This window comes from Rhinolophus sinicus, linkage group LG14, assembly GCF_036562045.2.
Source record: "Rhinolophus sinicus isolate RSC01 linkage group LG14, ASM3656204v1, whole genome shotgun sequence".
NCBI classification, from domain to species: Eukaryota; Metazoa; Chordata; class Mammalia; order Chiroptera; family Rhinolophidae; genus Rhinolophus; species Rhinolophus sinicus.
This window is the reverse complement of record NC_133763.1, coordinates 55391304-55406403: the sequence shown is the minus strand read 5'-3', so window position 1 is coordinate 55406403 and position 15100 is coordinate 55391304. Positions and strand designations below refer to the sequence as shown.

Below are 15100 nucleotides of genomic sequence, written 5' to 3'. Positions count from 1 at the left end.
CTTTTTATACAATCCCAGAGTTCTCCGCTTTGCTTTCTCCTGCATAACCTTGTAACTGCTGGCAAGTTGTCGAACTCCTTTATACCCAGAATTTTCTTCAATAAAAAGATAATAACTACTATTTACCAAGGATTTTACAGGATAAAAGAAGGTAACATGCACAAGGCATTTTGAATATACACATTCATGTGCTGGCATAAAGTTTCAGGACCTTTCTTTTCAGTACTAATTCGCTCAGACCTCTTCCACAACTACCAGTACTCGGAAGACCCTGTTGCTGTCAAAAGTGCTCCCCACTCAATGTAGTCTCCGTCCACTCACCCCAGGAAACTGCTCAAAAATACAAAGCACATTTGGCAGTAAAATCATGGTTACAGTACTGTGTCCTTCTCCTCCAAATTCTAAGGTTCAGTTCCATTTGAACACCATTCCTCACTTGTAACACCAACTCCTGACTGATTTTCTTCTACTCCCCTCATTGTATTTAAGTGACTGGATTCAGACCTCTTGCCTTGGATGCTCTTCTGATTCCTCCTTCCTGGCATGACCTCTGGACATAGATTTTGGCCTACGTATTGGAATGTCACCATATGTCTCTTTACCGGAATCTTCCTCTTCCCCTACCCCCATGTGATCATGGCAATTTCCCAGGAGGGCCCTTTTCTCCCTCTTTCTATTGCCAGAGGCTAAACGACTTCTTAGCCTCCCCCACATCTGCAATTCTGGTTTGACTTTGGAAGTCAGTGGAAGAAGAGGCACCTCCCCAGTCTCACAGAAAGCACACAGAGAGGTGAGACACATGCAGAACAGAGAGCCAGAGAACCAGAGAGAGAAAAGACACACTGCTTGTTCAGTCATTCATCTCACCCAACATTTATTGTGTATTCCATGTTTTTCATGTTTTACTATTTTCTTAGCATTTCATACGAATTTAAGTCCCTTCCATTAATAGGTCTTCCCTTGTGTGAATTCTCTGATGTTGACTAAGGTGTGAGCTCTGACTGAAAGCTCTCCCACACTCGCTGCATTCATAGGGTTTCTCTCCAGTGTGGATCCTCAGGTGCCGAATAAGGTGTGAGCTCACTCTGAAGTTTTTCCCACATTCGCTGCATTCATAGGGTTTCTCTCTGGTGTGAATTCTCTGATGCAGGATAAGATGTGAGTTCAGGCTGAATGCTCGTCCACATTCTGTGCATTCAAAGGGTCTTTCGCCAGTGTGGATTCTCTGGTGTCTGGTAAGATCTGAGCTTCCCCCAAAGCCTTTCCCACACTCATTACACTCATACGGTCTCTCTCCGTTGTGGATTCTCTGATGTCTGAGAAGCTTGGAGCTGTGTCTGAAAGCTTTCCCACATTCGTTGCAATGATGGGTTTTCTCTCCACTGAAAATTGCTGCCTGTTTAATAAGGTTTGGACTCTTGAGAGATTTTCCATATTGGTGAATTTTTTCTCCAGCATAAATTATGTGATGCTTAATAAAACCTAAATTCCATTTGAGACTTTGGTCAAAGGTAGCATGTTTACAAGGTTTTGGGGGTGTAACTTCATTTGAGTTCAAGTTTAACCTTCTCTCATAAGCATCATGGCTTATTATTTCACCTGTAAGAGTATTTTTATGGGTGAGGATTTTGCTAGAACTTCCATCCTGAGCAGATGATGGTCTCCGACACTCCCCAGGTTCATTTCCCTGTTGCCTCTTTATCCTGCCTGCAGACTTACAGATGTCCTGAGGCTCAGCAGATCCTTCTGATACAAATCCTGAAATTCTTCCTGACATAATTCTCTGTGATTCCATTTCTTCATGAAGGTCTAGATTTGGCACAGCCCCATTGTTTTCACTCTCGTTATCTAAAATAATAATAATAATAATAATAATAATAATAATAATAACAGTAATAGAGAAAGGTAAATACCTGTTTGCTGAGCTGGAAGAAAAGAAAATGTGGAGACAGTTGTTATTTATCGGTCCTTCATTAGACCACTCTAAAAATGTGGCCTTTCACCTGAGAGGCATGAAGGACCCAAAAGAAAGAGTTGGTAAAAGCAAGTAACGTATGCAGTGGTTGGCAGAGAGAGGAAACAGACATCCGAGGATGAGCAGATAAAACAGAACAGATTGGGAAGAGGGTCATCATCAGCGAGTACCGGGTGGAGACAAAGTAAGGAGAAAGAACTATGCAATGTGACTGAGGGATTTAGGGAAACGGAGGGGTCTATGACATATTTCTAGGGTTAGGCTTAGAAGGAGAAAGGGAGGCACCATCTCAAAGAAAGCAGATGAGGACACAGATGCAGGGAGAAAAGTAATGCTATAAATGACTCTGGGGTATGTGTATGTGTATGTGTAGAGGAAAACATCCATCCATCCATCCATCCATCCATTTCTTCTTCATTGTCCATGGCAATCAAGTTCTGTGACTACTTTCTGCTCAATGTCCCCTATATACATCCCTTTCTCTACCTTTCTGCTACCATCCCCCTAGTCAAGAACCTCAGCACTTCAGAGCTAGGTGACTATAACAGTCTCCTTGCTGTTTCGACTCAGGACTAGTCTTCTTCCTAGTCAAACTAAATACCCCACCAGACTAACTGTCATTAAACCCTCTCATCCTCCTACACCCCACAGTGAAACCTTTCATCTCTATTCTTCCACAACACACCTGAACGCCTCAGCCCGGATTGCAAGCACCATTTTCGGTCCAGTGCTCACATTTCCTACCTTGCACCTCATGACTGTACAGTGCTCATGCTCCATATTGTGCTGGAATCAAGCAAACCCCCTTTGCTCTAGGGTCTTCTTTCTTAGAACATGGTAGGGCAGGAAAGGGGGTTAGGCATTTCTGGTTTGCGGGCAGGAGGTACAATTTACAGATAGAGTGGATGGAAGTGTTTCCAAAACAACCTTGAAAACAGAATCTGCGTATTTGAAAAAATTACTGTAACTTATTCTTGAGTTTATTGGGGAGGGGGGGTGTCATTCGCACCTAAAGGGATACTGAGTCTATGAACTTTTAAACAGATGAGTTTTAGAACAGAGATGAGTATTCTACGGAGGAAGTCACCAGAAGTATGGCCAACTTTATAAAGACGTAAGAGAGCTTTCTAAGGTAAAAAGTACAAAAAAAAGGGCAACATTATGGCTCTTGTTCTACGAATCTGTAAATTATGTTCTGAGTGTATCATCACGCATTGGCCTCTTTTTCATTATATGCACTTCTCTATTAGAACGTTTTCTTTCTGTCCATATGCTTCTTTTCTTGTTTTCTGACATTTTCTCAATCCATTCACCTTTCTTTCCTTTAATTTGCCTCTAAGGTAAAAATAACCCACATTTTGGACATACGAGTGTTCAGGATAAAGAACATATGGAAAAATGCAAATATTCTGGATAAGGATGAAACTTTTCCCTCTCTAATTGACCAGTGACACACAGGAAAAAGTTCTCTACTTCTCCTCAGGTAATAAAGAAACACCTACAGCACTAGGACTAGTCTGAGAAGGGACATGCACTGTCCCACTCCTCAGTGACATGCACCGCATAGAACACTGCCCTTACCATAGTCCAGTGGGAGATGGGTTTCGGAGGAAACATGACGGGCCGTGGTGTCCACTGGCTGGAACTGGTCACTAAGTGCTGGTCCAGGAGGTGCCACCTTCCTCCTGAACATTTCTTGTCCATGTCCAGGGACTGGAACCTGAGAAAAATAAAGTATGTTTGGGATTAGGAGAGAGTCCCTCTTGGAATTAAACATCTTCCGGAAACAAAGAGAACCTCCTGTGTGAATACAAAACTGGGGAAGGAAGATTTAAGTCTGACTCAACTGTAAGCTGGGGTATAGTACCAAACAGAGAGCAAAGGGGACCCAAATGCACCCTGAACTGAGCTCTTCCAAGATATCATCCTCAGGCCTTTTCTTCCCTTGGGGAGACTCCATCCATTCAGGGGGCTCCGCTCTGCCATGCCCTCTATACCTGGAGCACGGCTGCATCAGTGCCACTCCTCACATCTTCCACTATGGTCACTGCCTCCTCACCACTCTCTGGGTGATGTTCACACACCCAGGCCTGGAGCTCCCCAGGCAGGATGCTCAGGAACTGCTCCAGCACCAGCAGTTCCAGCATCTGCTCCTTGCTGTGGGTTTCCGGCTCCAGCCACTGACAGCAGAGCTGGCGCAGCCGGCCCAGGGCCTCGCGGGGCCCAGCGGCATCCTGGTAGCAGAACTGCCTGAAAAGTTGCCGGCAGAGCTCCTGCTTGACAGAGTTCCTTCTCGGTGAGCTAGTGTCCTGTCCCCAGACAAAATCTTCCTCTTCTAGCTTCACTATCACAAGTCTTTCATCCTCCAGAACGGGCTTAGCTGCGTCTTTCTTGGATTCTGTTGTCATCTTGGGATTGAAGGAATTACCAGAAAATCCACTTCTGCTTTGCGAAGGGTCTTACTCAGTTTCAAGAGTTCTCCTAAGGGGTCAAAAGTTACTATTACTGTGAAGGAAGTTGAAAGATCACATCACTGAAAAAGCCATTTTTTATTACACAGAAATGTACTGGGCATTTACTACATGTGAAAGCACTGGAAGATCTGCTTTGTGAACACAACTGTTACAAAATTTCTACCTCAAAGCAGCTTACAATTTAAATCTAAATACAAGATAATTTAAATTAGAAACACTAAATATAAATATAAGGCAGTATTAAATGTTAACATGATACAGGCAATTCAATTACTTCTAATTTATAAAGACAATAAAACACCCAAGAGAAAAACAATAGAAGTGCTTCCTGGAGTTGGAGATGGGAATGAGCACAGCAGGCTGAAATGGTCAGGGAAAGCTCAATTTACAAACTAACTTCTGAAGAACGCATAGGATTTGACTAGGACGTGGGAGAGAGAGAAATGGGAAATTACAAGCAACAAAACAGCCTGAACAGAAGAAAGAAAGCAGAAGTTCAGTAGGTTTGTCCATGGAAATTAGAAGCAAAGGCCTTACTCCAGAAAACCTCAAATGTCAAGTTCATGATCCATAGTTCATCTTTTAGGCACTGGGGAGCCAATGAAAGCTTTTGAGCCGAATGACCTGACAAAACCGTTTGTGTCGATTAATGTATTGTTCATTTCCAGGATGGACTGCAATATGAAAAGACAGAAACATAAAGGACGGCTTTTCTTTTGTTTCAACAGTTCCTTCTCTGCCTTCCTAGATTCACAGCTCAGTCCAGTTCTTGGACAATGAAGCCTATCGTCTCACAATAAAATAAAACATAATAAACTGGCAACACGACTTTCTCATCTGACGTTTGAGTCTTTTTATTGCATATCAGTTCCTTAAGTCTTATCAGTATGTGGGAATGGTCAGTCTGCTTTCTGATCTGAAAAACTGAATACCAGGAATTTAGATGTGAAGCAGAGAGTACAATTTTGACAGGTAAATATCAATCTTTCAGGTCCACTAAAGAATTCATCAAGTTGACTACTGACTGTTGCACTGACACGTGCTTTCTTAAGAACCTTATCACAAGCAAAGCTCTGGACAGTGGTTTCCAAGAAAGGCTTGAGTTTAGAGCTAGGCTCACTGCCTAAGCACCACGTGGGAACTTTGTTAGAAACACCTTCCTGGGCCCAGCTCCGTAGATGCTGACGTGGTTAGTATGGCGGATGCCTGGAAAATCTGTATTCTCATGTACAGGTATAAGGAATGAGAAGAAAACAGTCTTTGATTATGCAAAACAGTTGGAAAAAAATGACATAAAACACACATGGATATAAAACATTGAAGTAACAAGACATTTTCCATAACACACTCATTGAAAGCGCTGGATAAATGTTGAAAGCTGCAGTACTAAACAAGTGGTATGGTGGAGACACTGACTATTCTAACAGTTCTGAGGTAGGGAGAAAATGTGTGTGTATGCGTACAAATGGTAGCAAATAGTTCTAGAGGTGGTGGGGCTTAAAGTGGAGAAAAAAGGAGGAGAAAGATTCAGAAAGGCAAAAAGGACAGGAGAAGAGCTGAGGAAGTGGGTTGATGGTGAGACCAGTGTGTAGGGTGCAACAGTGAGAGTGACTAAGAATTCCACTACCTCTGACAGAAATTCATCACCTCTAATATGAGTTACTACAGCTCCTAATACGTAACATCTGTGACTACAACACATACCACCTTGTATTAGTTTTAGTTGTTGGGCTGTTTTTCATCAATTGACTCCATGATGTAAAGGACCATGCAATATTAACATTTATTCTTAAGTTCTCACATTTGTTGACTTATTGAATAAAAGTGGAAATTAGGAAAGTTTGAGGTGAGTCGTGTTTTGGATGTTCTATATTTAAGATGATCTGGAGACATCCACTTGGATAACCGTTTCCAACAGATATTATGAGATTTATATGGGAAGTTACAAGGAATGCAATTATAGATTTTGACACCATCCACGGAAAGGGCAGTTGAAGATAAATATCGGGAATATTTCTCCTAGAGAATGAACCGAAGATCAGAAGCTCAGACTGAGCCTTGGAAACAGCTTGAGTGGGAATAGTAAGAACAAATTCAGCAATGACAGCGGGGGCAAAGGGCTTAGTACTATGGGTATCAATCAGAGAGTCTCGCTCCTTCATAGTTTGCTAGGACAATCGATTGACAGAGGTCTAATTTCACTCCTTGTTATGTTTCCTAAATGTGTTGTGCTTACCAGGTGGTGTCCTAATGCTCTATGGGCACATCTCATCTAGCACAGGAAGATGGACAGTAAAGTTGGCCATATGATCCACGGTTCGCTACACTTCAGTGATCACGCCAGTTGCCGGTTCCACAACATATGTCATCTCCTTAGATAGCTTAAGGCCTCCAGGTGTTTCATCACTTCTCATCCATTTCAAACAGTCCACAACTCTAGAATTATCTATTCCTCAAGGAATGATATCTCCCCCTAAAGCTGGTTCTTAAATGTCTTACTAACTTCAAGCTCATAAGCATTCACTGAGCATCACTGTGTTGGAGGGAAGAATTACAAAAATAGCGAAACGGACACGTAAAAAACACGGAAAGGTGGCAGTTCGGAAAGAGCAGGGCTCCTGATGGATGACCAGGTCCCTGGTGCGTCTGTTGGGGCAGAATGACCGGGAGAGTTCCGCTGGCAGAGGAGGAGAGGGAAGGGACACGCGTGTCCCCGGCAGCGCCTCGGGGCAGAGCGTGTCTGGGAGGCGCCCACAGCACCTACGCCCACGGAGGCACTCCGGTGTCCCTCCTTCTAAGAACGAGGGCAGGGCCTCAGCGCTGGTTTCACTGCATCCCCGGCACACAGAAAATACTCACTAGGCAGCTACCGTGCAAATAGGTTTCATGAGGAGGTCAGGGGGCCCCACTTTTCCTACGACAAGCCGGTGGGTCCTCCCGTGAGAAGGAGTCGGGGGCGGACTCCGGGCAGCTTCTCCCGGCAGGAAGCAGCGGATCCGAAACAGACCGCCCTTCGGGGTGGCGCCCGACCCGGCCAGGCTACTCCTCTCACCCGTGAACCCCGACCCTCGGCAGCCGGACCGCCAGCCGCCCCCAAGCACGCCCCCTCAGCTCTCACGCAGACACAACGCGCGGCCGGGTAACTATGGAAACCACATTCGAACTAGGCGGGTGCGAATCCCCTTCAGACCCCGAACCTGGTTCCACCTTTCCTCGGGATTCCTCTGAGGTCCCGGGTCAGGGCGTCACAGAACGGCTGCAGTCCCGAAGGGAACATGGTAGGGACTGCGTATTTGGAGGGGACAAAGCGCCGGACATCTTGAGTCCCCAAGCCGGACTCACCTCTCCCACGGCGCTGGTTCCGATCGGACACTTCCGGTGGAAGGACCGCACCCGCGTCCTATGTGCAGGTTTCCATCCACCCAGACTTCTGAGGCTGCGCAGAAGGCGACAGGCCCGCTTGGACTGCGCTTCCCAGAAGTCTCCGGTCCGCTCGGCGCTCGGACTCCATCTCCCCGGAGTCTTGGCCACGGTCCCGACGTTCTCACAGCTTCAAGGAGGAGTCTGGCCCCAACTCTGTAGCTCCAGATTCGGCTCTGCGGCGCCCTCGGGGCCTGGGCCTCAACTGCAGTCTGGAGCCCTGCGGTCCAAGCCACGCCACAAGAACGAGCGCCGATTTCACCCGCGTAAAGCCTTCCTGGACTTTAATTCATCCCCCAACCCCGGCGGGACTCAGATATACGAAATGCGATTATTATCACTGGCTGTAAAACGTGAACGTTCCTGGACCCATTTCCCAATCTGTAAGAACTACAATAATTTACATGTACTACCAATCTCTTTCTTGTCCCTCTCCATACCGCCTCTCATGTGACAGAATCACTATTACAAATTTTGTTTATCATCCCTTTACTTTTATAGAAGATAGTTCTATCCGATACATATGCATGGCCAACAAATATATGGTTTGAGTTTTCGATCAAGAAGGCATCACATCATAAGTAATCTGATACTGCCTTCTTTTCACTCGACTATACGTTACTAAAATTTATCCACATTTTGAGTTAAAATTAATTTTCATTACAGTATGTATAACCCACTAGTGGATATAGCATTTCATTCATCCGTTCTCCTAAACATGGGCCGATACACTATTATCTCGCTTCTGGATTACCGCCATAACCTTTTAAGTGGTCCCTCTGCTTCTACCAGTGTCCTCCACAGTCTATTCTCAATAGAGCAGCCAGAGTGATACTGTTGAAGCCTAAATCCTATCATGCTACTGAAGGGTACCAGAATATGCTTCCCCAGAACACGCGCTTCAATAGATTGGTTATCTTGCGCCCTAAGCACTTGAAAAACAGCAAACTGAGAGGCTTTGTCTGACACCCTCTCCCCCCGCCCCCTCCCATTATCTGCCTAAAGACAGAGTCTCCAAAAGGAATTCAATCGTCATAAATCCTCTCCCTGGGGTTTCATCAACCAGGCAAGGCTGATTCTTAATCACAGGAGAGGACTACCAATACGACCAGCAAAAGAGTCAATTTCATAGTCTCTGTTGCTGTTAGGAGCGTTCAATTAAATGTATAAATATTGTTTTGTGCATAATAATGCTTTGGATTTCCTGGAAAGCTCTATAAAGGTGCTGCCTTAGATGAAAGACGCACCGTTTTGCTTCTTCTTCTCTCTGATGGTTGGAGCTCCAATAGCCAACATGACCATGTGGTTACCTTGAGGGTGGAAGGTGTACGCTACAGATGGTAGAATAGAAACAGAGAAAAGGCAAGGGTCCCTTGTAACCATGAAGCCACTATACTGATCATGGACTTCGTACCTTATAGCCTTCTTTTATATGAGGTAAATATAGATCCCCCTGTCACCATCCAAGCATTGGTGGTTCAGTGGTAGAATTCTCGCCTGCCACGCGGGAGGCCCGGGTTCGATTCCCGGCCAATGCAAGTGAAACTATTTATTTTAAAATTCTTATTTGTAAGATCTAATCGTGTTGAAAACATTCGAGTACAGAGGTCGGGTACTTTCGACTCCCACTTTACCATTCTTCCACTTTCTGACTTTGAGACTGGAGGGCTGCCTGACGACGGGTTGTTTTCTAACAGAAATATCGAATATTTTACGTTCAGAATATTTGGACTCAGTGTATTGTGGATCAATATTCCTCTTGGAAGCATAGTAAAACAGCGAATAGACTTTGAGAAAAAAAAATTTTTTTAAGTTTTTAAAATGAAATCTAGTCATGGAATTATTTTAAATTGCCATTAGTGGACCAGTGAGCAGAGTGGCGCAGCGGAAGCGTGCTGGGCCCATAACCCAGAGGTCGATGGATCGAAACCATCCTCTGCTAGTAATTTTCTGTGAAAGACCTTGGAGGCATAAAACGTGATTTTACCAATCTTGTCCCTTCCCCAGTTCTATAGGGAAGTATTGTCATTGCAGGAAAATTCTGAGAGAAAACCAAAAATATATATATCAGAAAGGCTCTAAGTAAGAAATGTCACGTTCAGTCTTAGAGTACAGAATTAATATTAATCCATCTGCTGTGATCTGAAAGGTTTCCATCCATACCTAGTACCATATTGTAAACAATAATGTAAATTTAGAGTTCGAAAGGACCATATGCAGCTATTTTCAGTTTTAGAGATTCAGTTAAAGGGAGTTGGGAGTATTTAAAATTATAATTCTCCCAACAATCTCAAACCTTTGCTGTTTTCCTCCTTAGCACTATCGCTGTGGGGTATGGTTTATTTATTCACTTAGTATTGTCTTCCCTGTGGGATGTAAATTCACAAGAACAAAGATTTTTCTCTGTTTTCCCGCTGTGGTTGCTGTTGTAGCGAGCACACCGCCTGGCACATCTTAATCACTCATAATCTGGTAATGTTAAAAGCCGCAATGTCTAATACACCAAACAACAGTATTTGACACATCTTCACCTTTTCCCTTTCCCTTTCAAATAATTACAGGAGTACAAAAATGACTACACAGAAATGATGTACTATTTAACATTAACTACAAATCTCTTTTACACTTAAAGAAAAAAACAACCCATGTAAAATCAAAGTACTCTTCAACTGCACCCCCCACCCTAATATCCATTTTCTCAGTGGGTAACTGTCATGAATTTGATGTGCATCTCTCCCATTCCTTTTTTTTTTTTCTTTTCTTCCTTTATTTTTTTTTAATGAATAATTTTTCTTTGCAGAGCCTGGGAAAAGCTCACATTAGGCTTTCATTTAAGTAACAAGGCTTATTTTAAAAAGCATTCAGTTTATGACTATCCACACAAAAGGCTTTTCTTTACAATGCCGTGAATATGACATTTATCTCTGCGTGATACTCCATGACCAAATATACAAGCATAGCTAATGTTTACATAATGTCTGGAATGGGAGGCTGCAGGGCTGTATTTATCTGACTTTCAGTTGGGTCCAAATTGGAGGTTTTAGAAATCCTATCATTAAAGTTCTTTTATGACTATATTTAATTTCATTTCCACATGAAATTCCCATCACACGTAAAGAATCACAGTATGCAGTTTAGATGCCAGGTGAGGGCCTGTTCCACTTTCACTGTTGCCTACATATACGCCCCTGGCAAATACGATTTCCATCTCAGCTGAATTTTAAAACACTGGTCTCAGTAACAAGCTTTCTAATCTCACAAATAACCCGAGGCACGTGTGATTCATCTAAAAGAAAAAGAAATTGCCAAGAAAGGTAAAATACTCCTCGCTATTTTCTCCTGGGTCCTATTTAAGAAATGGAATTTCAGTTTGTTCTTGGATATTGTCACCATAGATGGAACATCTCCTCCTAGTGGTAAATTCAGTTTACCTCCTACTCTTCTACAAGGTACTCATTCTGCTCTCTATGTGAAGTTTCTTATTAACAAGCATGAAAATGAAAAGAGAACAGCTATACTGAGATGGTTATTTTGAAAACAACCAGAGACTATGGGGCCTCAAAGCATTCTTTGTGTAGTACAGAAGCCTTATCCGCGGCTTCGCTTTCCAAGATTTCAGTTACCTGTGGTCAACCAAGGAAACCAAATGGAAAATTCCAGAAATAAACAATTGATATGTTTTAAATTTTGAGCTGTTCTGAGTATCATGATGAAATCTCCCGCTGTCCTGCTCCATCCTGCCGGGGATGAATCGTTCTTTTATCCAGCGTATTCACGCTGTAGACGCTATTCACTGTTTGTAGCTATCTGGGATAATGGCATCACACTCCTTGTGTTCAAATGGCCCTTATTTTACTTAATAACAGCCCCAAAGCACAAGAGTAGTGATGCCGGCAATTCAGATCTGCCAAAGATAAGCTGTAAAATGCTTCAAGTGAAAAGATGAAAGTTCTTGACTTAATAGGGAAAGAAAATCATATGTTGAGGTTGCTAACATCTACAATAAGAATGAATCTTTTATCTGTGAAATTGTAAAGAAGGAAAAAGAAGTTTGTGTTAGTTTTGCTGGCGCACCTCAAACTGCAAAAGTTACGACCACACTGTGTGATAGGTGATTAGTTAAGATGGGAAAGGCATTCATGTGTGTGGCCAGAAGACAGGAACTGAAAACATGTTCCAAGTGACAGCAATGTGTTGTGCCAGGAAGCACTGAGCCTCTGCGAGGACTTCAGCAAGGGACCCCCTGAAAGGAAAGAACACATTCACCTAACTTTTATTATAATATAGTAATATAACTGTTATATTTCACTATTGTTATTTTAAATTTCTTACTGTGCCTAATTTATAAATTAAAGTTTATCATAGGTAGGTGAGTATAGGAAAAACTGTATATAGGGTGTGGTACTCTCCTTGGTTTCAGGCATCCACCGTGAGTCTTGGAACATACACCCCACACATAAGGGAGAGTTACTGTGCTTCTTTTTCCAAGATTGAAACAAAGCTTGTCATAGGTCACACTATTAGCAATAGCTTCAAGTGATCTGGTTTAAGGAGATTTCTAGACACACAGATTATTTCTGCCGGAAGGCACTTCGGAGGTCACTTTTAGCTGACCGGGAAGGTGACACAATGCAGTGAATTACAGACCGTGGTAGCAGCTGGCAGCAAGGGTGGTGACAGACTGAATGCAAACAAGACTAATGATTCCTCAAAATATCAGCCTTCAATTAGTCTTCACTTTAGTTTCGGATGCCAAGTACAGAGTTCCAAATCTCACTTTCCCCAAGGCCAAGAAACTCCTTGTGGGGGCAGTAATTCTCTGGCAGAGCTGAGTGTCTACCTATCTGACGAGGTTTGGAGGAGGAAAATGGGACTGAGACCGGTTTACCTCTGTCCCCCATCTTGCTCTCCATACTCATCAGCTGGAACTATTTGTATTTTATTAATATCCATGCCCAATGGTGGGACAAAGATGTACTGCCCACTGTAACGAGGTCTCTTCAGACCAAGAGGAAGCAGGCAACTCCATAGGCCATCACAGAATTTATTACAGTGTAACGTAACAGGAAGATTGGGTCAGAGGGGAATAGACCCAGCAATTTTGCACAAATTATTCTTTGCTACCTGTACCCTGTTACAGTACCTTTTAAAATACTTTAACTAGGGTACTGATGACTGACAAGACAAAGCCACAGAGAATGCAGTAGCTAGTGCCAGGGGCCACACCCCCTGGTGGTCTTGTGATCAGATGATTGCTTATAACCACACTTACCGGTTTGATACTCGTATTTATCTCTGTTGTCATGCCACTCTGGCTGTTGCTAACAAAAATATTTATGTCCACATTAAGGCACACAGATCATCATCAACTAGAAAGCTTTGATATGCTTGCTAAAGAGGTTGGTCAAAGGTCACAGCACAAAACTTAAAAAGGATATGAAATCCAGGACACACATGCAGTTGGTTTTGTTCACATCTACATCTATACAGAGGGGATGAAAGGGTAGCAGATGTTAAAAGCTGTGAAATACAATAAAGGAGTATTTAGGAACCATCTGAAGATGCTGGGGAGGGGAGCTGACTTTCTCTCCCACCACAAGTCCCCACCCCATTTTGCTGGCTAGCCCAGAGTTCAGCCCTCTCCCTAGCTCTGGTGACTCCTTTGGGGTCTGCTTCTTTTTTAAACATGGAGTTCTGACTTATGTCTCAGGATGGCTTTTAAAAATTATTTTAATTATAGTTGACATTCAATATTACTTTAGTTTCAGGTGAACGCCACAGTGGTTAGACATTTATATATCTTACAAAGTGATCCCTCAGATAAGTCTAGTACCCACCTGGCACCACACGTAGTTATTACACAATTATTGACCATATTCTCTAGGCTGTACCTTACATGCCTGAGACTGTTTTGTAATTGCGAACTTGTACTTCTTAATCCCTTCGCCTTTTAACCCCGCCTCCCCAACCCCTCCCATCTGGCAACCATCAGTTTGTTCTCTGTACCTGAGTGTTTTCTTTATTCTGTTCTTTAGATTCCACATATAAGATACTACGGTATTTGTCTTTCTGTCTGACTTATCTTATTTCACTTAGCATAATACCCTCTAGGTCCATCCATCTTGTCCCCTCTCAGGATTTCTAACATGGAGTAGCCCAGGATACCACTGCACAAGGCAAAAACGTCCGAGTTGAGTTTAAGACTCTGGCTGCAGAGCAGAGTGACTTCCTTGCAAGCAACGCAGGAGTCACAATTTTACTTTCCAGAGAATCTCCTGAAAAGCATACCATAGATTATATGGCAAATTGCGGGCTTTTCAAATACCGCCGCCTCCCAAACAGAATGTGGCCATTACTTTCACTGAGAGTGTAACCAACAGAGAAATTCGGCTACTGCGCCAGAGGTCAAAGCGAAAAGTCTTCAACAGGCCATCTTTCAAAGAGCCATACACTAACACAGCACTACGCTGAATGAATGCTTACACAAGAATGGATGAGGAAAGCTTTCTAACATTTGCCGGTGTTTTCAGTTACCTCCCACTCCTAAGCCAACCCCCAATGCCTCTAAGAGAAGATAGGTTACAGGAATAACGCACCAGCTATTTCTATGAAGAGTGAGTGACTCTGAAAAAAGCCTTTGGGGCCAGGAACAAAGCCGCTGACGTGCGAGCCTACTTGGAACTTGTGTACTTGGTTACAGCCTTAGTGCCCTCGGACACGGCGTGCTTGGCCATCTCCCCGGGCAGCAGCAGGCGCACGGCCGTCTGGATCTCCCGGGACGTGATGGTCGAGCGCTTGTTGTAATGCGCCAGGCGCGACGCCTCGCCCGCGATGCGCTCGAAGATGTCGTTGACGAACGAGTTCATGATGCCCATGGCCTTTGGACGAGATGCCCGTGTCCGGGTGCACCTGCTTCAGCACCTTGTACACGTACACCGAGTAGCTCTCCTTGCGGCTGCGCTTGCGCTTCTTGCCGTCCTTCTTCTGCGCCTTGGTCACCGCCTTCTTGGAACCCCTCTTCGGGGCGGGCGCGGACTTGGCCGACTCGCACAGCAAGACGGGAAAAGGCAGGAAAGCACGGCAGGGACCGCAAGCGTCCTCTCGGTCCACAGCCTCTTAAAGGAGGCGCTGAGTAAAGTCGTGTCTGATTGGCGGTAAACGATGCAAACGTCACACGTGAACGTGATCCAATCAGAATCTGAGTATTTCGAACCCCGGACTCCATTGGTTT

The 15100-nt window shown here is 43.9% G+C and overlaps 2 protein-coding genes and 2 non-coding genes across 12 annotated transcripts; 2 read left to right on the top strand and 2 right to left on the bottom strand.

Annotated features, from left to right (window-relative positions):
• Positions 1–857: 857 nt before the first annotated feature.
• ZNF165 (zinc finger protein 165) lies at positions 858–14543 on the bottom strand. Of its 9 annotated transcripts, none has more exons than XM_074319161.1 (5): positions 7647–7785; positions 4987–5123; positions 3973–4456; positions 3557–3695; positions 858–1848 (listed from the first exon to the last, which is right to left on the bottom strand). In XM_074319161.1, the coding sequence occupies exons 3-5, from the start codon at positions 4381–4383 to the stop codon at positions 932–934; spliced, it is 1467 nt and encodes a 488-aa protein (XP_074175262.1). In that variant the 5' UTR covers positions 4384–4456; positions 4987–5123; positions 7647–7785; the 3' UTR covers positions 858–931. The 9 variants fall into 9 exon arrangements, with proteins under 9 accessions (XP_074175262.1, XP_074175263.1, XP_074175261.1 ...); XM_074319162.1 differs by having other exon boundaries at positions 7657–7785; XM_074319160.1 differs by lacking the exon at positions 7647–7785 and adding an exon at positions 6686–7640.
• On the top strand, positions 9337–9407 carry TRNAG-GCC (transfer RNA glycine (anticodon GCC)). Its single transcript has one exon. It is a non-coding gene; the product is annotated as a tRNA-Gly (tRNA).
• TRNAM-CAU (transfer RNA methionine (anticodon CAU)) lies at positions 9740–9811 on the top strand. Its single transcript has one exon. It is a non-coding gene; the product is annotated as a tRNA-Met (tRNA).
• On the bottom strand, positions 14541–15094 carry LOC109435954 (histone H2B type 1-C/E/F/G/I). The gene is given in 3 exon segments (XM_019714194.2): positions 14541–14750; positions 14752–14984; positions 15046–15094. Coding segments are annotated over 3 exon segments (492 nt in total).
• Between the last annotated feature and the right edge of the window lie 6 nt (positions 15095–15100).